The following is a 22,837-nucleotide window of genomic DNA, read 5'->3' as shown; positions in this document are numbered from 1 at the left end:
ATACTTGAGCTTAGGAGATCAACCTCCAATTGATCCCAGTCTCTGCAATGAAACTGACTGAGACAGTACTCTGGATAGTACTCTGGTCCATTGCAGAGTTGCCCCAGGGCTAAGCAAACAGGAGGGATTTGGGTACTGTGCCTATAGTAGGTTGAATTAGAGGGAATGTATAACCCACAGCGTCACAGTTCACATTAGAAGACCCTGAGTTAGAAACTCATTTTTTGCAATCTTTGTAACTGCTATATTCAAAATACTATGGTAAAAGAAGGAAGATACCCTTCATAGTTTACCACAAGCTCCTTATTGGCATGTTCTTAGAGGTTAAGCAATCTAGACTATAAATGTGTTCAGATCTTACAAGCAGAGACTAGAAACTAATCTAATTAAAGTTGAATATACTGCAGACAGGCAAATAAAAATAATAAAGTAAGTTTCCTTTCTGCATAATTAAAATATAGTTGTATTCCCTGTTTTCTTTAACTGTACTCCTCCCAGTGCTTTTATCTATAGTGCAAATTACCACCTTTATTTCTTTTCTCCTGTGTTTCATGACTTGAATATTTAATGAACACACTCAGACATATACATAAGCCCAACCACTCAAAGTATTTGGAAAAATTTAATATAAAACCTAAAACCAGTTAAAAGGACTTCTGAAGTGCTTCTACTGTTAGAATGAGTACAGACTGCTAAACACCACTCCGTGCTGCTTGCTGTGGGTCTCACAGAGAGCCTTGAGATCGCTGTCTTTATTTTTTTTAAGGCAAACTCCAACCATGGTTTTTGAGAAATCTAAGGGTGATCATATTTTCATTACAAAAGATGTCTAAGCTGCTAAGTCTAAGGTGCTTTACTGGTCAAGATGACATCTGACCAAGTGTTTAGTAACCAGTTATTTAAAGGTGACCACTAAAACCTGCTGAGTTAAGAACATGAAAAAAAAAAGGTTACGAACAAGCCGCTTGGCTCACGGCGGGGAAGTGATCTGGGATCTCATCCCGACATTTCTGGGAGGCCAGGCTACCAGATTCAACATCTTCGCTGGATACCTAATTCCATGCCACTGGCACCCTTGGCCTCCTGAAGAAGTGCCTCCTGTTAAATGCACTTCCAGGTCATTTCCAATGATGCCCACTGGGGTGTTGAGCCCCTCCAAGACCCCCGAGGTTGACAACCCGTGTCATTAAGGTAGTGCTCTGCCTACTCCAGCACACTGTGTTGGGGAACCTGTCTCAGCACTGTACCCTTTGATGCAAAGGCTGAACGAGGCTGGCAAGGTTGGCCACGCTGCCCACATGGTGGGGTTTGTGCTGCCCACAGGTCCCGCCCTCCACCGGCACGTGCTCCGTCCTGTGCATGATGTGATGGCGGGAGTCCAGCCCTCTGATTGGTTCCAGGTAGTAGCTGTCATTGACATTCAAGACAATCAGGCCCCTACACAAAGAGGGAGGCAGAAGGAGGGTCACTGCACTGCACAAATGTCCATAGCTCTGAAAACTCTTCGGCGAACAAGACAGCAGCCCTGACATGCTCCATCAACTTCATTTCTGCTTGTCGCCCATTTTATAAAGGTGAATACGAACTGCGTGATAAGGCCAGTATAAAACACGTCTGTTCAGAGTGCTGCATGCCACCTCTCAGAATGACTGTGTGACAGCTTTAACAGCAGTATAATTAATTCAAGCGGTGCGATATTAGTCTGTTCCCTACGGATTTAGTGTTCCTTTAAGTCTTACTTGAGTTTTTCCTTTGTAAAGTGTCTCTTATATAATGTCTGCAGCAATAATGCCTTATTGTTAATCTGTCTTGAAGTTTCAAACGAATAACAGGATATAGGCTAAACGTAAGCTGCTGAAAGCTGCCTGCCTACAGGTGAGAAAGGTACAGAAACCACACTGCAAATTCCAAAATTAAACCTCATTCTGTGGTTAGAAATGTGATAAACTAAAAGTCTTCACCCATCCGCCCACCCCCCCCCAAGATGATCTTATCTCTTAGAGATGCAAAGAAAAGTCACCTGTTCCAATGTGCAGATAAAAAAAAAAAATCTTACATAAAACATAACTCATATTCTTATTTAAAGGTTTATTGGATTATACTGGAGTGCACACAAAAATGAAACAGCTAAAATATTTGAGCAAGTAAAATTGAATTGCTCTTAAATTTTAATCATTTTGCACGGATTTACTTAAACATATCTCATGATTCAGGAATAAAAGTGTGGATTTGCTTCTAGGTCAGATTTCTAAGCCCTGAAAAGACGACATTTTGAATGCGCAGCTTCTGGGAAAGTTATAAGATGTGCTCAGATAAAGCTAGAGCTCGAGAAAAGTCAGGCGTCCTGATTCCTGCACTTCTCCCTGCGGTGATTCAGCAGCGCCGCTGGGCAGGAGGAGAGGGAGGGCTGAGCACGAGGCGCTGTGGCCTGTCCAGCTGACTCTGGGCTCAGGTCCGTCCTTCCCGAGTGCTCCCCTGCTGCAGGAACATGCTGGACACATCTGGCCCCGAGCAGCACAGCTGCAGCCAAGTCTGTGCTCGATGAGCACAACGTGGAGCACTCTGCCCCAGCTAACAACACTGACCTCAAACCCAGACTGTGACTTCAGGACACCCTACATGCTTATATATAAACACATGTGTTTTTACAAGACCTCAGATGGCACTTTTTTTTCCTGGAAATATATCAGTTGTTGAAAATGAAAATGAATATCAGACCCCTCTGAAGAGGACAGCCCATGCAAGCACTGGCTCTGAGTTCTTTAGGAAGAATACAAGGCATAAGAGTAGAAAATGTGAGACTTTTACAGAGTTGAAGAAGAAGAAGGCTTGTGTCGGCACTTAATTTCACTTGAAATTAGGGAGAGGGTTAGGGTTTCTGCCATAAGATAAATGGGATGTTGAAAAGGTGTTCCAATACTCTTGGAAGGGGTACCGCTGTAAAATAAATCTGGTTAAACAAACTATCTAGGTGCTCTCTGCTTAAGGTGTTTTAAATGGTTTTCAAACATCAGTCATAGGAACTTCAGGCTTCATGACAATGAAGGCTGCTGTTACAGAAGGTTACTCTTTTGGTGTAAGTGTACTTATACAGTATTCATGTATTCACTGACTTGCTAATGTGATGCTGCCATGTTATTTGTGACCTGGGAGCCTCTGGGCTTTGGGTATATCTTTATTTCTTTTTGCAGCTTCCTGGAAAGCTGTCCACCACCTCACATTAACTCAGAGAAAAGAAGCAGCATTTAGAAGGATAATGAGTTGTATTCATTGAACATAACCTCCATGTGTCAGTTTGTTACAGTATGTAAGCTTTATAGTCTTAATAAGGAAATATATTACTTTGTCAATATGTACCTGTGTCACACAGAGTCCATTCATCGTGGGACATCTCCCAGGACTATTTGAGTCACCATCTAAAGGGGACATCTAAAGGTCTTACACGGTACCAAATTGTGGAACAGAAATAATCATTATTACTAATTTATTTGATTGATGCTTTTATCCAAAGTGGATTACATTTGCACCTATTTATACAGGTGGGTGTTTTGCTGAAACTAATTCTGGTGAAGGACCTCGCTCCGGGGTACAAAAGCCGAATCTGACCTGCCACAGCCTTCCAGTTACAAGACCAAAACCCTTCTGTTCATGAAAGATGCCACGGTGCTCTTTGTGAAGAGGAGGTGTAAACCCCACTGTTCTGGCTAAATACCTCTCTGGGTTTGTGCATTCTGGCCTCGCTGAAGTTCTTCCTTAATTCACAAGGTGAAAAAGTCCTTTCTCCCTGGCTAATCTGATGTGTGCCGGGGGTGCACCTGTATAATGGCTGCTGTGCCTACCCCACTGCTCTTCCGAGGTGAAGTACGAGCCCTCCTAGGTAAGGTGTGTTGAGATCCTATGGAATGAAAAGCTCTACAGAAATGCAATCAGTCAATCTGGTTCATGTGGTCCTTGAACGCATTGTAGTAAGCAGTTCCCCTAGGAACCAGCACTACGTGTGATGCCTGTTGCTACCTGATCAATGTGCAAGCTGTGCTGATTAAAACAAAATTACTCTGTGTTTTTATATCCGTCATCAAAATGCACACGAGCGCAATACTACTATTACAATTAGCATTGTAAATAGGGAACACTTCAGCGCATTAGTCAGAGGCTTCTTTTATTTCCTTTTATCAATGCTTTATCAGGGAAAATCAAATACACTACTCATAATACCCTCTAGAGGGAAGTATTTAACAAAGAAGAGCACATATTAAATACTATGTTTTCTTACTTGCAGATCAATCGTTAAATGATACATTGAGGATAAGAAGAATATATCATAACCCCGATTAAATATATTTCGGCTGTATTCTGCATGCAAAGTGACTTACAGTTAATAATACTTCTTACAGTTAATAAAATGCCCTTCTCAAGCCTTTCCGCAGATCTCCCCTTTCTAGACCCCAGCCCCGGCCCCCACCCCCCCCCGGACCATTGATGGGCTCCCAGCTTTCACTGTAAATACGATCCTGGATTCTCGCTGGGTCCGGGGAAAGTTTCAATACCTCGTTGATTGGGAGGGCTGCGAACCCGAGCAGCGCTCCTGGGTTCCTGAGAAGGACATTTTGGACCCTCAATTGATTACCGATTTCCCCCGGCGTCTCTCCAATCGATCCTCTAGGGCGTCGGGGGGGGTTATGTTTCGCCACGCCCCCGGAGGACTCGTCATTCCACCTCGCATTCCCAACGGTTTCCAATTAGCCCGTTTATCCCAGCATATTTAATGCTGCTTCGCACTCTCCCCTGTGCTCAGTATTAGGTCTTCCTGCGATTAATTAGGTCTTGGTTTTTGGCTTCCTGACCCTGGTTTGTTCTCCGACTACGTCTCCTGGTTTTGTTTTGGTACTTTGACAATTGTTCTGGCTTCGACTCTCGGCTTCCTCACGGCTCTGCTTCTGATTTTGTACTTTCGCACCGGTTTGTATCCCTTCGGCTTTCGGACCTCGGGCTGTTTAATCGACTACGCCTCTGAAGTCCGTCCTGATTATTCTGCATAGGGTCCTCATTAATATTCCGTAACCGTGTGTTTTGGGACTATGGGAGGAAATTGGAGCACCGGGACACCCCCATGACCACAGGGAAAACATACGAACTGCGGGCAGATAACACCCCAGGTCTACAATTTAATCAAGGCACCCAGCATAATGAGGCATCATTGCAAAGCTCTGTGCCACTGTGATGCCCCACTCTAAATTTCCTCCACGTTTATAATGCTAAATGGAAGTCTTTAACTACACTATATATCCTTTTTAGTGAAAATCTGTCCAAACCCCTGACCCATCCCCACTCTCTCCTTGGTTTGAATCCAGTCTGTGAGAGCACTGTGTCCAGATGTTTTATTTTTGTTTGTCGGGTGAATGATGACCGCTCGGATTAATGAACCTCCTTGCAATGTGCACAGACTCTCAACCTCCTCAGCAGAACTGAAATACAGTCAGAGTACTAGTGAATTCTGCATTGTACAAAGTTTACGAACTGTTATTGAGATGAACAAACCTTATGGGAAAAATCACTTGGAACCAGGGCACGCTGTTATTGAGAAAAAAATCACAATAGCAAAAACACGAAAGTATTTTATTTGTCGGGCTTTAATGACTTTGCTGTTTTTTTGGTTTTTAATAAACTTGGATTGTGTTTAGTCTGCTACCAAGCACTAGCAATGAAAAAAATGCCGACATTTTCATACATAAATTTCACATTTCAATCAGACCAGATGACAATGTCTTGGCAATAACAATATCTTTAAACACAAATGAGTTATGAACTTCACAGCACTAAACGATGCAGGGCCTTTGCGTTTAAAATGTTGCGTTTTCATAGAAGACTAAAATGCAAAGACCTGCAAATCCAAGAAGTAACCCCAACGTGAAGCCAGTTACTTCATGGCATGACGCGTGCAACACCACTTTTCTATAATTACTGAACAATTAAGCAATGAGGTCCAGGAACATTGGTTGGAATCTAGATAATAGGGCCACATTAGGACACCGGGAGCCCTGAAGCTAAGCCACGCTGTGGATAACTAACCAGCAAGATTAATTATCTGTCCTGAATTCCTGTTTCCATGGTTTTCTACAAGGAGAAAAATAATTGACATTGCACAAACACAACACATTTAGATTTCCCCCTTGTCTGAATAGCCCTTTATTTTACACAAAGAGGAAACAAGATTTCTAAATCTCATCCTGTAATGTAACAGAAGGCAAATGCTAAGTGCAGGAACTTGTTTACAAAGTTAGCGTTATAGCCAACTATGCCACCCACAACCCTTAAGGATGTTAGGATCCCTTTGTCCCTGTAATAGGTTCTTTAAATCTCCCAGAACCACCAGTGCTCCTACAGACCAGCACCAGACAGTACATTTGCATAAATCCCTTTTTTATTCAATGCCAGCAGCCATATCACCCAGCAACTCACAACCAACAGCCCACTGAAGCTCAGCAGGTGTGAGCCTGGCCAGTACCTGGATGGGAGACCTCCTGGGAAAAACTAAGGTTGTTGCTGGAAGAGGTGTTAGTGGGGCCAGCAGGGGCCGCTCACCCTGTGGTCTATGTGGGTCCTAATTCCCCTGTATAGTGACAGGGACACTATACTGTAAAAAGGCGCCGTCTTTCGGATGAGATGTAAAACTGAGGCTCTGACTCTCTATGGTCATTAAAAATCCCAGGGCATTTCTTGAAAAGAGTAGGGGTGTAACCCCGGCGTCCTGGCCAAATTTCCCATTGGCCCTCACCAATCATGGCCAACTAGTAATCCAAAGATCTTTTAGTGGAATGTCTAGAAAAGCACTATATAAGTGTAAGCTATTATTATTATTATTATTATTATTATTATTATTATCCTCTAATAAGTACAATACTCTTCACTGTCTACCCCAAAATACAGAAACCAGCAACACAAAGCATTTCCCAGAGACATCCCTATTCAGAACTAGTATATCTAGTATTTCTTAAAGAAATACATTTGCCTGCCATGATCTCTGCTGAGTAGACAAAGCAGTACGAACACAAGTAACAGTCTCTGTGATAGCCAGGCTGTACTCGAAATCCTCCCACAGGTTCTGCTCTGTTTGCACTCTGTCTGTTGCCTCAATACCAACTCTCCAGGCCTGCCCCTTTGTTTCTCTCCCCCAGGAAATCAAAATCCAGGCACAGGTCCCCAGTTCTGTTGCTAAGGCCTCCTTTAGTCTGCAAGTGCTGGAGCAAATGGCTTGTTTAAGAACTGTCAGTGTGCAGCTCTCCGGGTGTCGTGACCGGGTGGCTCCTTCACTTCCTTTCCCTCCCGATCTGTCAAATGTGACGTCCAAACTGGTTCAGCACCACCACACCCCCCCATGTGCCTATCCTTAAGGATGGTAACAGTTATGTCTGAGGAAACATCGTGCTCTTTAATGTGTGCTACTGTACCTGTCTCCAGTCCCACTGTCTGTGTTTGAAGACTTTGACTAGTGGGAGGAAACAGACACACAGGAGAAAGACAATACACCTACACTGGCAAAATCACTAGCTACTATATATGCAAATTCAGTTAATCACAGCCTATAAGTCTTTGTCCTTCCTCAACTGCTGTCACTCTGTGACAGTACCACAGTGGACGCACGCATGACACGATTGCAGTGGGTGTTTCAGACTTCTGAGAAAACAGTAGACGTCAGAGTCAATACCATCTGAATTCTGAAAGGCCATTGAAAACTACCCCCTCGACCACGCAAGGATTCACGGGGTAATACAGACACAGAAGGAAACATCTTCAGAGAATCTGTACTGAGTAGGAAGATTACATCAGATCTTCAAGAATACCCAGCATGACATTCTCATCCAGTTTTTGGTGTAATGCAGGTGTTAGGCATAAAGATTTTTTTCTGCCTTTCAGTAAGACAAAGAGGATAATTACTTGTTTACTGCACCTATAAAATGTGTGGCTGTTTACAAAAAAGTGACAAAGGAACAGGGAACAGATCAGCCCTATAATTAACCATCTTGTTCAGCAAATCTTTAAAGATGGGAAGAGTCTATGGCTAGAGCGTGGAGGAGGTGGAAAGTCCGTGAGGAGCTGTTATAAGGAACCATTTGGGAAAAAGTGGAAACGGCACATCTTTCGATTCCACTTATTGTACAGGAACGGAAGCACTCAGAAACTGAGTTTTGGGTTTCACTACTGCTGTGTTTCCTGCAAAAAGAGGAAGGATCTGTAGAGTAGGGATTTGATAATCCTCAGCCGGCCCTTCAGTGCTTTTTTGTTGGGGAGTCCCATCCAATTTCTGTGCTCCAGTACCACCACCACTCAGCAGCTGCTGCTTTTAATATTTAATTGAACAAAATTAAGGCTTTGAAAATTACGTTTTGGTTAAATTGTCCTTTTTATCACCAGGTTCACGGATTTTAATCTATAATATTTAGGCATATGGTCACAGTAAGACTTCTATTTCCCTGAGAGTTTGGTCGACACTGTAAAGTAAAACAAATGCTCTTACCAGAGCATCCAGTGGCTCTGGGGACCATAGACACCCTCCACAGAGGAATTCTAAAACCACTGAAAGAGACTTAAAGATTCTTTCCATTTCTTTTTTTTTTGTTTTAGAATTGGCAATTATTTCTGTTTAACCTGAAAATTTGGAAGAGACAACAGTGTTTTCATGTCTTGATTCACAGCTACAAGCCCCATGATCATGTAGAGAATGAGGAAGTGCCTCGTCTCTGCCCACCTTGGAGTCAATCGGCTTTTAGCACATCAGACGCGGCACCGCACCATACTAGAGGTTCAGTACTGAATGGGGAGAGGCGTGTCCCTCACCGATAGCTCTGCAACACCCCAAAAGGCCACAAGGGGTCACTGTGTCACTGAGAGTCAAGAGAGCCCAGAGCAATCAAACCAGTTGGGGAATCCTAGTCACAGTCAGCTAGTAACCCAAGCTCATATCTGCGATCATAGCGCCCCCTGGAAGGCCTTGTATCCTTCCCCATCTAGTTCTGTTTGCGTAAAAAGGTAACTATTAAGAAAATAGCAGCATTTTGCACTGCATCCTAATATAGAAATATTTTAATTAAATAGCTGAATGGTCATAGAATCAAAGAATCTTTATTTTATAGAGAGTCTTTAAAAGTTGCTTCTCAAAGCTCTTTACACTGTGTAAATAATTAAAAAGAGAAGAGATAACAGAATAAGTAAAATTAAAGAAAGGGGTTTGAATTAATTAAAAGCCTTTCTGAAAAATAAAGCGTTCAGTGTGGATTTGATTGAGCTTAGGGAACATGACTCTTTTCAGTCTCTGGGGCTGGAATTCCAGAGCTATGGGGCACAGCCTGGGAAGGCCCTGTCATCCATGTCTGAACAGGAGACCAGAGTCAGACGAAGTACTGAGGTGCTAATCCATGTAGAGCCTTAAAGGTGATTATATCTGTTAACTATTTTCTTTACCAATAACCGAAAATCCTGTGCATGTATCGTTGCTTACCTGAAGCCAGTGCAGGTGCTCAGAGCTACCCATGAGTCTGTGTGCCCCCTGACATGGCCATGATAGAAGCAGTGATCCTGAAGGAAGAAATAAAAAATAGTGTTGAGGTCACACTGGAGCCCAATAGTACTATACAAGCACATTCAACATTTTACACCAGTTATGTTTTTTTTATGTAATTCACTACAATGAAATCTATAACTACACACCTCCTTCCTTTGCATCAGAACAGCTTTAAGTTTTTCTCATTCTAAGTTGAAAAGAGGCTACATTCTGTCTACTTGGCTCTCTTGACTGGTAGCAATCTCATCAACCTTTTTTTAATAAAATAAGTTTAAAACGTCATCCTTCTCAGATCCCACTGTTTCTCTAAGCAACACTTTCTGGGGTTCATTCGGGCATAGTGAAGCTCTTATAACATCACCTGATCTACTGCCAAAGAAGCATCCAGGCTAGAAAAATCAAAGGATGTCTAAATATTTCGACTAAATATGTGTAAGTACTGGCTGGCACGATGCTGCAATGGTTAGAATTGCTTCCACACAGAGCTGGGGCCCTGTGCTCAATTCCTGGGGCGTTACAGTATCTGTATGAAGTTTGTTCTCCACGTGTTTGCATGGGATTTCCACAAGTGTTCTGGTTTGCTACCACAGTCTAAAGACGCACAGGTGAGTTAATAGCCTTCTGGAACAACTGGCCCTGGTGCGAGTGTGTGCATGTTTCTCTGTGTTAGTCGCCTGCGATGGACTGGTGTCCTGCCCAGGGTGTGCCCTGCCCTGTGGACATTGCTTGCTGGAATAGGCTCGTGCTGCCCCGCAACCCTGTACTGTATGAAGCGGTTAGAAAATGGATGGATGTATAATACCATGACCTACTGCGGTGCCTTCAAACACAAGCACATATTCCCAAAACGTTTTCTGCCATACTAATTTCTGAACAAGAACAACTCCAAAATGTAATTTGAATTGCCTGTTTTTGAAAGATGTGAAAAATAATTATGTTTTTCGCATTTAGTTAGCGTTGTTTTTTTCTCTTGAAATGAAATTACATTTTTTTTCATCTGTTCTCTTTCTGTTTGTACTATATAGAGTGTCAGTCCATGTAAATTACTGATTCCAACAAAAAGATTTCAGAAAAGATTTGTCAAAACTAAATGACAGAAAGTGTATCAGTAATGCGTTCCACAATTGCTCCCTGAAAACTGTCACACACAGTTGCTTCCCCATGCAAGCTTTTAAAAATATATTTTGTGTGTCTTTTCCACAGAGCCAATTTTGAATGAATAAATTGGTATGAAAAAATCTCAAATGAAAAAGGACACAAAAATGTAAGATTAGACAGATCATATATAATCAGATACACAGCCAGTAAGAAACTACTTCACAGAAAATAACTCCTGCCAACTTTGACAAATTCAACCACTATATTTTTTGTACCGACATTTTATATGAATGAGGTAAGTAAAAAAGAACTGGTTAACTAATGCTTTTAACACTGGTGTATTTTCGGAAACAATGACATAAATTGCTATAATTAACAAGAAGCTGCCCTGTAATTTAACACAGCTGTATTATTTTCTCAGAGAGAAACTGTTTGGCCAGGAGATGCCTGTTGTTGAAGCTGTCCAGTTGAACTGTGTTCCTCCAGACTGGTCAAATAGCCAAATCCGGGGCATTCCATACCAAGAAAGGACTATACTGGTAGCGTTTTCAGCATTCCATGAATTGCTTTGCATTTACTACACACTTTTCACAAACTCCACAGCTGATGGATATCCACAGAAATATTTAAAAACTGAGGTCATATGAAATTGCTGTTCTTCAAACCTTATGTTCACCAAATACAAACAAATGAAATAAAAATAAACCCAAAGAATGTTCTTCAACAAAACGTTAGCATTAGGTTTGAAAAAGTGGTTCTTCTGCAGAACATCCCATGAACACAGTATTGCAATAAGCAATCTCTGTGACTTCAGGCAATAAACTGTATTCAATACAAACAAGCTTTCATCAGGCTTTTGTCATATACAGTATTCAGTCTGTTGTGCAGATGTCAAGTGGCACACTTTTTAGGGTCACTCCCACCTTATGTACCCACAAATCATGAAATCCATAAATGTTTCGGATAAATCTACCAACATCCTCTACCTACCGGAAACAGATGACTAGTTTAAGGATTAACCCACCTTAGGACCCATAAACACTTCGAGGGTAATGACGGTATGCCTGCAGATACCTGATGACACCTTCAGCTACAGCTGAAGCAAAGTGCTGTGATGCTAAATTGTGACCCTCAGGCCTTGCTGTGTCTGTTGAACACCAGCAGACAGTGGGTTTCTTCACCTCACATGACCAACTGCCTTGTCTTTTGCATTTGTTCCCGATATTATTTTTAATAGTATTTTTGTAGCTAAATGCTTTCAGGAGGTATTTGTAACTGTTTAGGGCGTGGTATTTATTGTGTTTATAAGATTTGGGTTGTTGTAGAATACGTGATCAGTACTCCCACGCATTCCCACAAGACTCTTGTGTTGCCATTCTTTTTGTTTTACAACACCCTTTTCCCAACTGTTTCACTTCATTGATATTATTCACTTTTCAATATTTAAAAGAAGATAAGCAAGAAATGACTAGAAGGGCCTTTTCCACCCTCGTTGTTTCCAATAAGGCATCCTTCAGTGTCACTCCAAATGCTGTAAAAATGACAGGACCTGGCTATTTACAAAAGAGTTTGTCTGCTCACCGGGCCATGAAATTAGCTGATTTATTAAAGCTACAACTGTGCTTAGACTGAATAAATCTATATTAGCCTGCAATGTGAACAATGTGAGGCTGGCTTGGAGGTCCTTTGCTCAGAGTGTGAATGCAAGAGGATTGCAAGAATTTAATCTGACAGTTTTGAAGACTGAGGACACACACTGTACACCCAGGGCATTACAACATGAGGGTCACTGCAGAATCCACTTCTCCAGAGTAGCACACTGCAACTGTTTGCGAAGGAGGCTGGGTTTTAGCTGTTACGTTACTGCAACTGTTAAGACTTAGAAAGTGTTTCTTCACCTCCTTGAGCCTTAAGCCAGTGGTTGAAGAACTGCACAAAATATGGCTGCCCTGTACCAAGCTACCTGGAAATTAGCAATTCAATTAGTAATTCAATGACCAATAATACAACAGTTGAAGCTGACTGCCTCAGTCAATAAGACAGAAAAAATGGCAGAACCCCATAAACATGTGGGATCCCAGAACAATATAGTAATATGATGAGCCATCAGAGCTAAGAGCCACACTACCCTCCCCCCCCCCAAACAAAAACATTTAAAAACAGACATTCAGAGTACACCCACAGTAGATGATTTACCTAAATGAAAGAGGAAGTTGTGGTCCCACTGCTTTACTCCTCTACGCACTTCTCCCAGATGTTTCCCTGCAGTGGAGTGCGCAGCAATGCAGCGAAGTGCAGATTCGTGGAATGGATGTGTGGCTAAAGGTCAAAATGTGTAGCCAAGCAAAACTGCATGCGGCCCACTGATTCTGAAGAAACCTTTGCTCTCTCTGTTTGTATATTGACATGAACTCTGTTCTTTCTAAAGTACTCCTGGCAATGGAATTTAATAAAGATCTCTTTTTAATGAAACGGTCTTTTGCACTGATATCACCCTGGGATGATGTACAAAGACAAAATGTTAACATTTAGCCTAACATTTATTACGATAAAGTTTTCCACTCCATAAATATCTCAATGCAAGCATCTGCTTAATTCCTCCACTTTCCACATGCTTGTCTATACATCAATTCAATCAGTTGCTCCTAATTAAGGATTTGTGCTTTGTTGATTGATTAATAGTACATGTGCAGTAAATGCTCTACCTTCAGATTCTGCTTGTGTTCTACAGACATGGCAAAATCTCTGCTCATCCTTGGCAAATAATAAGAATAATCCAGTTGTGTTGGCAATAATATTGTTATGTCTGGAGAGGTGTCATGAAATTTAAAATCAATGAGTTCCAGTTTACTCAGTTGCAGCTGAGCTTAAAGGCTGGTAAACAAAGGATAAAAGAGAATCTTCTGGTTTACTCTAGTTAATTAACTCCTTAATAAATCATTAAGAGTCTTCAGCAGATCAAGACACAAAAATAGAGAAACAGAAAACAAACAGAAGAAAGTAGAGAATTAATGGAGGGTGAGAGAAGCAAGCCAGACGAGAGAGACCAGATTCTTGCTAAATAATTTGAACCTTGTTAAAGTGCTTGATTTCCAGAGGAAAAGAGGAAATCCAGAATTCTCTATCTTGGAATCCTCAGGCTAAAGATGTCCTTTCCTACTTGGTAATGTAGTTTAGAATAGGGATATAGATTACCATTCACTTTTGGAGTATAAGGTGGTAATGCTGATGTGAAATTTAAGATATTACAAACAGTAAATTCAGGGATGCCTAATATAAGCCAGTTTATTAAGTCTTGTGTCCAGGTCTTGGTTTATTTTCACTGCAGGCATACTATTCTGGAGAGTTCCAGGGGAGAGAGACAATATGACATGCTAGACTCAATTATCGTGGCCGTGCTACAGCGAGTGACCAAACAGCCAGTGAGGCCCTCAGTGACTGCTTAGGAAATAACAAAAGTGATATAATATCTCTTCAATATTGCTCCATCACTTTGAAAGGAGACCTTGGCTGCCTGTATAGGAAAATTATTGCCTTAATCGTCTCTTATATTTGGTTTGGGGCAAAGGGATTGTATACATACTATATCAAAATGCAGAGATTAGAAACATAATGCATTTTCAATGCAGAGAAAAGAACCCAGAGAAAAGAGAAACATTAAATTGACCATACTCAATATTGACTAAAAATATATATATTTTGATTTAATTTCTGTCATTCTTATTTTCACAATCTTCAAAAGCTCACTATTTAAAAAAATAAATACGCAAAAGAAAACAGCAAGAAACAAACACTGATTTCTGTGATGAATGTTAAACATTTAAAATTTCTTTTAAACAAGAGGAGGCCATTCAGCCCATCTGGCCCATTTAGTAGTTAGTAGTTAACTGTTCAGCTCTTTCTTGAAAGAAGCCGAGGTATTCGCTGTTCCTTTGTTCCGTTCTCCCACAACCCTCTGAGGAAAGAAGTGTCTCCTGGTTCTGACTTTAAATGTACTTCCACATAGTTTCTACTTCTGCCCTCAGGTGTGCATTTTAGTGTAAAGTTTATGGGGCTGAAATTTCAAGAAAATGATTAGCAGCTCATATGTCAATGAGAAAAAGAGACTTAAATATTCATGGACGACAAAGAGCAGAAAGTACAGATGCAACCGTTCGAAATGCCTCACAAAACTCATTGACATGGTAGGCTAGGTGCGCTATACTGTGTTGTGATTCGGCATGCTGAATTACACTGCCCAAAGAATCTTCACAGGCCAAAGAAGATTGATAATTGGCACTTAGATGTTAGTCTTCAATAGGTGGTATACTGGATTTTAGTGAAATGGTAGCTTCGTTTAATCTGTTGTACTACTTCTTTAATTCCACTTAATATGGAACTACAGTAATATGTTTTTTTCAACTTCATTAATTATATTCATTTCTGAATTCAAATATAGCATATTTATTTAACTGGTAGTGGTAGCTGAAAATAAAGAATAAAGAAAGGTACATAACTGTATTTCTACTTCTTCATAAATATTTTCTGCGTCGAATTCTTGAACTTGGACACTTGATGTGGTTATTTTGTGGGTGTTTCTGGATAATAAAAAGTCTGGTGTTTCATTGAAACCCTTGCAGACAATTGAAAAAGCTACTCTACGCTTGTAGTTTTTTATTGAGCTCATCCAAGCAGAGAGACGCATTGGTGGTTCAGTGGTGTAGGTAGGTCCAGGTTCAATTCCTGGCCATTGCAAAAATTGTACAAAAATAGGGCATAATAAAGACTCTTCCTCTGATAACAAAATATAATAAATAATACGTATACTACCTTTTACATTATTTGTATATAACACAGTATGTTAAATATTAAAATAATATTAATAGTAAATGAAGTAAATAATAACATTAATGAACTTCCATAGTGTAGAGTTTGCAAACATGTGAATACCAGTTCACTAGTACTACTGCTCCAACCAACCCTGACTACTAGACCAACAATTTCCAGGATGCTCGGAAAGAGTAAGGGTATTTAAAAATGCACTAAAACAAAAATTGCAATCGAGGTTTTTACATGTATGTTTGCTTTTAAATACTAATCATTAAAGCCACTATGTTTGTATGTATATGTGTTTCTCTTATTCAGTTCTTCAATTTCTCATTTCATTTAGTTGGTTGCCTTGGACTTAAATAGATTCAATTCACTTCCGTTTGTGAAGATTTGTGCAATTACAAGTAGTGGCTATAAGACCACACAGTATCGTAATGTATTTAAAAGCAGATAAACATTTATACATAAACAAAAACAAAACAGAGACAGATTAAAATACATTTTTACAATATACTCTGCTCAAAAACATTTATGCAATATAATTTTAATGATCTCCTGGCATCTAGATGAAGGCTGTCTGCAAGTACGATGCAAATCAGTAACAGAAACCAGACATAAAGGAAATAACTGGTTTATGGGTCAATTTACTGTACATGACACATGGGGGCTGTTTCACAAAGCAGATTTAACTAATTCGGGATTTTCTCAAATTGGATTTTTGAAACTTTTTTAACTAATAAAAAAATGAAAAGTGGGGCGTGCAAAATTATTCGGCCCCTTTACTTTCAGTGCAGCAAACTCACTCCAGAAGTTCAGCGAGGATCTCTGAATGATCCAATGTTGTCCTAAATGACTGATGGTGATAAATAGAATCCACCTGTGTGTAATCAAGTCTCTGTATAAATGCACCTGCTCTGTGATAGTCTCAAGGTTCTGTTGAAAGCGCAGAGAGCATCATGAAGACCAAGGAACACACCAGGCAGGTCCGTAATACTGTTGTGGAGAAGTTTAAAGCCGGATTTGGATACAAAAAGATTTCCCAAGCTTCAAACATCCCAAGGAGCACTGTGCAAGCGATCATCTTGAAATGGAAGGAGTATCAGACCACTGCAAATCTACCAAGACCTGGCCGTCCCTCTAAACTTTCAGCTCAGACAAGGAGAAGACTGATCAGAGATGCAGCCAAGAGGCCCATGATCACTCTGGATGAACTGCAGAGAACTACAGCTGAGGTGGGAGAGTCTGTCCATAGGACAACAATCAGTCTTACACTGCACAAATCTGGCCTTTATGGAAGAGTGGCAAGAAGAAAGCCATTTCTCAAAGATAGCCATAAAAAGTCTCGTCTAAAGTTTGCCACAAGCCACCTGGGAGACACCCCAAACATGTGGAAGAAGGTGCTCTGGTCAGATGAAACCAAAATCGAACTTTTTGGCCACAATGCAAAACGATATGTTTGGCGTAAAAGCAACACAGCTCATCACCCTCAACACACCATCCCCACTGTCAAACATGGTGGTGGCAGCATCATGGTTTGGGCCTGCTTTTCTTCAGCAGGGACAGGGAAGATGGTTAAAATTGAGGGGAAGATGGATGCAGCCAAATACAGGACCATTCTGGATGAAAACCTGTTGGAGTCTGCAAAAGACCTGAAACTGGGACGGAGATTTATCTTCCAACAAGACAATGATCCCAAACATACAGCAAAATCTACAAAGGAATGGTTCACAAATAAACGTATCCAGGTGTTTGAATGGCCAAGTCAATGTCCAGACCTGAATCCAATCGAGAATCTGTGGAAAGAGCTGAAAACTGCTGTTCACAAACGCTCTCCATCCAACCTCACTGAGCTCGAGCTGTTTTGCAAGGAAGAATGGGCAAGAATTTCAGTCTCTCGATGTGCAAAACTGATAGAGACATACCCCAAGCGACTTGCAGCTGTAATCGCAGCAAAAGGTGGCTCTACAAAGTATTAACGCAAGGGGGCCGAATAATTTTGCACGCCCCACTTTTCATTTTTTTATTAGTTAAAAAAGTTTCAAAAATCCAATAGATTTCGTTCCACTTCACAATTGTGTCCCACTTGTTGGTGATTCTTCACATAAAATAAAAAATTTATATCTTTATGTTTGAAGCCTGAAATGTGGCAAAAGGTTGAAAAGTTCAAGGGGGCCGAATACTTTCGCAAGGCACTGTAGATAATTGTAGAACACGTACAGTATCTGTCAGAAAAAACGTTAGTTATATTTATTAATTTTATTTTATATTTATGTGTCTAAAACTAGATTCCATTCTTTGGCAATTATCCTAAGTATACAAAAAAAATTACCGCTCTTTTTTGAATGAACTGGTTTTCTTCAGAAATGGGAAAGACTGTTTTCCTGGATGCTCTCCAGCCCTCATACAGTCGTGCAACTGTGACTGGCCACCAGACCAGTTCCCTGCTCCTCCAACAAACTGTGAGGCATTCCCTTACACTGCAGTAAAGAACTGCAGACTATGCTCCTTTAAAGATGCCATATTAACACAACACAATCAAGAGCCAGGAACAGTTTAATCTGTGCAGCTCATTCAGCCATCTGTTTTCATCTTCCCTGTAATTATCTGCGTAGAACCTACTGAACACTCCTGTAATCTCTAACAACCTTTCAATCACACAAAATTTGATTTTCATTTTTACCTTTTCTGACTTTGATTATATCAAGTATACATAATGTTCCAGCGGAAAAAAACTGAGAATACCCCTAATAATCATCGGTTGATTTTCACTGGTGCTCACTGACATCCATGGAGATAATATGGAACCAGTTATCTTCTCGCAAGATGTGAAATCTGCCTTTTGGATTACTGATTTCCCGTCATTTGCCTGCCACTAATTTCAAATTTTTATGGCAGTCAGACAAGTTATGACGCATAAGGTCATGATGCACCAGAGGCACATGCACCCATAACCATGTGTCTTGTGAGGTCACTCACATACATGTACAGTAGGGCTTTTCCATAACACAGCATGCAATGAAAAATGCCTGGTCTGCTACTACTTTTCAACTCTTGACCATTTATAAGAAATAGCACATGCTGAGTCATTCCCACTACTTTTGACAGAATGGACCATTTGCTTGGAATGTGGCAAATTCTTTAAAACAAATTAGAATCACCAATTATTGCTTGTTAACCCACCCAATTTAGAACAGTTCATTGTGTATTTACCACTGCAAGCCACCTCACAAGGAGAGAACGAAGAAGCACAAGCTTAGCATGGAAGGTTTGTGGAAGTTCAACTCTTTCTATGTCACATGTTTATTCCTAATGCAAACTCCAACCCCAAAGAAAGGCTGCAAAATATATCTGGAGCTAAATCCAAAAGCCCACACAGCCTAGTCCCATTTTAAGTCCCATTACAAAGACAGCAGTAACATCAACAGAAGGCTGCTCTTAAGGGGAATCCTTAACCCAAGCTCCACTCTGAGGTTACCATCAGGCAACTGTTCAGTTCATCTTGAAATGCATTTCAGACTAGTAATATAACTTGTCTTTCATCACGTCACAGGCTCGGCTTTGACTGCACAAGAGGCTGCAGCAGTCGCTGTGTGGCCCTGTTGACCAATCTGGCTTCCACTGGCTGCTCTCAGCTTCCCCACTACAGAATCCTGGTTACAGTTGGCTAATGATCCAGGCTCAAACCTGCAACACCTAGACTGCAGAGCTCCATGACCTTGGCCATAAATCTCCACCTATGATTGGAGGCTGAGGATGACGGTTGAGTCTGGCACTGTATGTATTATTTATGTGTACATCTGTGATCTAGATATTGAATGAATCTTACATACTGTGTATGAAAAACATTGGCACATCTGATCAGATACTTATAGGTGCATTGAAGAGGGTGATTGCTTTGAAACAAAGGTACTAAACTCCTACACATAATTCTATGCAAGTATCTTCATAAGAAAAAGAAAAATGTTTTGCAATAAATTTGTCAAAACACTGGATGAAGATCTTTAGGGAGAAATGTTGGAAAACATTTTGTAGAAATGAAATGAGTTTGCAAAGAACATGTGTAGGAGTTTACCATAAATACACGCCAAGGAATTTAGTTTCATATCCTGGTCCATTTTGTGCCCTGAAACAAAAAAGTGTTTCACCAAGGGGTTCTTTTTTTATTAATAGAACTTTAAAAAAATCTCCAGGAAACACAACATGTAGATGTATATCATGTAATGATCAATGAACTGAGTCATGAGGAGGGTCTGCTCAAGGCACAAGATGAAATCCCAGAGAACAAGCAACGAGATGGGTGTCTATGAAACCCAATCCTGTACGAGTTCAAATCTGGAGCAAATTGTGCTTGATGAGTCACTTTCATTCCAAATTCAGCTGACCCTACACCCAGCATTGAAAGCTAAGGTTGGATTGATAGTAATTCACTTGGAATTTATGACTGTTGTGAGAAATTAAAGAAACAAATAATAGGGTGATATCACGTGCTGGAATGAAAAAGTGGGCACAAAAATCTCAGCCTGCTTGTTCTTCTGTTGCTGTGAGTTTACCCAGCCTTTACTTCATTGCCAGTGTTGAGGCCAATGACAGAAGGCACAATGAACTGTGCAGTCATGCTGCAGATGCTGAGCCAGCAGAGGCACTGATGTAAATGGTGTCCTTGCATGTGTTAAGCTACCAATGACCAGACGAGCAAAATGGCCAGAATAGCTACTACCAACAGCCAGTAATCAATACAGGGCATGTTGGTTAATAACTGTCTATCATTTTAAAACCAGCACAGAGGAGAATTCATGCTGGGTCTTTCCCATGGAGTATCTCCACTTGCAGGTCTCATTACTCAACTCTTAAGATTCTTTAAACACATGGAAAAACTATTTCAACCATGACTGCATTCGTGTAATGTCAGCAAGCACATTTATGTATTCAATTCAATCATACACACTTCTTTCTGACATCAGCATGATTTAATGTGGCTGTTTTTCAGTACTTCAGAGCAAGCTGTAATAATAGAAATATAAGTGGTTCTGTTTACCCAAGTCTGTGCATTGTATGCTGTCAATATACAGTAACCATGCTGCGATGTTCCATAAACCCTGCTCCAGGACCAGACTTGCAGAAGCTGCTGGGTGTCTGACCCTGTTTGATCAGAACACGGGGTGAGCCCTATGGCCCAGACATCACAGTTCAGCTCTGGGTTCCACAATCAACCAACTGTAACCATCACTCTCCATGCAGCGGTGTACAGTATGACTGCCTGCGAGGCTGAACTAACTGCAGTCAGCTAGAATATCCTCAGCCTGCCATACAACGGCCAGCAGCCGGCGAGGCTGCAGTCATATCATTGTAACTCTCTGTGGACACTGGGGTGTGTGTGTGGGGTGAACAAAGGCGTATGGCTGGACAATGTACATGTTGGAGGAATCCTAGCACCAGCTCAGATTGCTGTTTCTCTTGTAGGAAGGTTGCTGAGGTCAGCGGTGTAATGCAGTGGACTTATACAGTAAGTGTATGGTTGTGTTTCAAATTCCAGGGGCAATATTACTGTTGGACCCCTAAGCCAGGTACTCTGCTCAGATCCTCACTTCACATACTGTATGTACAGTACTAGTACAGTTGAGTTGCTTCAGCAAAATACATCAGTTAAACTGGATTAATTTTGTTGATCCTTCATAGCAAACTGATGAATGCTTGGAATGTATTATATAAACTTGAAAAAAAATCGAAATTGCACTTTACAACAAAATAGATAAAGCTGATATAGATGACACACTCTCCTGCCAATACGAATATCAAAAGACACTGCACAGCATGTTTTTAAACTGTTGTTTTATGTGGTAAATATATAATTCATAGCACATAAATGAGCAGAATGAACAGGAAAAGCACTAAACCACAAACACCTTTCAAACTTAAATGGAAATGTATTTTTTTCTGAGAAACTGGCAGAAAACTGAAGCCTCATAGTGAACCTTTCAACCAAACTTGGGTTCCTACAACTAGATATTCTATAGCTTCCAAAAATAATACAATTTTAAAAGCAAATTATTTGCAATTGTGTTGGAAAGAAACTCATCATCTCATTGACTAGTAGGGTTTATGGTAAATTTTAAGTTACGTGCACACTAATATTTCCATATTTACTGTTTCATCACCATAATATAATCCTGAACCTTTCTTGACTCACACTTCACAACAGGTGAGAAACACAAGTTCCTGGATATGAAGTTTCCCGTCATAGCAGACCTACAGCACAGTCCTAAATAGATTCCTGCACAAAGGTTAATATTCATACCCTGTATTAAAAAAAAAAGATCTTACACTGTAACAGAACCCTTAAACGTTAGACTTAGGCAGAGCCATGAAAGCCATATGACAAGACTCTTGAATGTTTTTTGTCAGGGAAATGTCAACCTATTCCTCATTTCAAATTGTTGCCAAATAGTTTTTCTTTGCTCGACATTTTGTAGTGCCAGGTATACTAAGCAGATTCCCACTCAAAACAACCTACAGTACAGCACACAGAGTTTCTTTCCATAAAGGAAGTTTAAGTAAAAAAATCACTGTTTCTAGAGTACTAAATTGTCAGGAATATGAAGACACGTTTGTGTTTTTTTGCTTTGTCTCAGTCACCACAGCTTCATTAGTTTTCTTTACAATCTCAAGGCAATCCAACAGTTCCACAGTACTGTATATGATGTAAAATCACCATTATTGTAAATTATTATATGCAATAATGGGTATGGAACAGATTGGATGGACTCTATGAAAGGAATTTAGTGGAACGTTATAGGGCAAAAGAGAAGCCATTATTATGTATTATAAGGATTTACTGGGACCTGATACTGGTCTGGACTGGCGGTCAGGTTATATACAAGGCTGCCTGAACTCCACACCCTGGGTTTCACCTTCACTGAGAAAAGCGTGATTGCATGCAAAAATAACTACTGGGATCTGCAATGCAGAATAAGATACTGTAATATGACAATGTGGCCTGACTGCAAATGAAACTGGGCCTATAGTTCTAAAATACTTCAAGTTACCTTCCACCCATACATAGTCGAGGGCGTTGCTCATCCAAGGTCTCGGTTTTCTAATTTTCCTGTCATGACATGATTTGCACGAAGCTTCTCCCTACTGATAAAATCTAGAAAATGAAACATTTTGCTGCCAGTTTACTGTAAAGACCAGAATGAAACATCAGGCATTAAGGAAGAGAAGCATGCAATTGATTATTCTTGTGTTCTACTGTATGTGCTAGAGAGGTAAATTCTTGTTTGCTAGATTTAGTTTTCTGATTTCTGACCAATCTATTTCAATATAAAAGTTGTTTTTTCTAACTGCTGTTTTTCTCATTTTAAGCGAAACAGG

General features: G+C 40.5%; 1 protein-coding gene across 1 annotated transcript in view; it reads right to left on the bottom strand.

Annotated features, from left to right (window-relative positions):
* Positions 1–22,837, bottom strand: part of adam19a (ADAM metallopeptidase domain 19a) — a 128,383-nt gene that overhangs the window by 21,960 nt on the left and 83,586 nt on the right. Inside the window, exons 5-6 of the mRNA XM_088638245.1 lie at positions 9,497–9,573; positions 1,248–1,437 (exon numbers count right to left, since the gene is read on the bottom strand). Of these exons, the coding sequence (XP_088494371.1) occupies positions 1,248–1,437; positions 9,497–9,573 (267 nt within the window). The remainder of the gene's footprint in view (positions 1–1,247; positions 1,438–9,496; positions 9,574–22,837) is intronic.

Source organism: Lepisosteus platostomus, chromosome 1 (assembly GCF_059453375.1).
Source record: "Lepisosteus platostomus isolate fLepPlt1 chromosome 1, fLepPlt1.hap1, whole genome shotgun sequence".
In the NCBI taxonomy this organism is placed as follows: Eukaryota; Metazoa; Chordata; class Actinopteri; order Semionotiformes; family Lepisosteidae; genus Lepisosteus; species Lepisosteus platostomus.
Note: the sequence above shows the minus strand (reverse complement) of the source record. Positions and strands in the feature narration are given on the sequence as shown.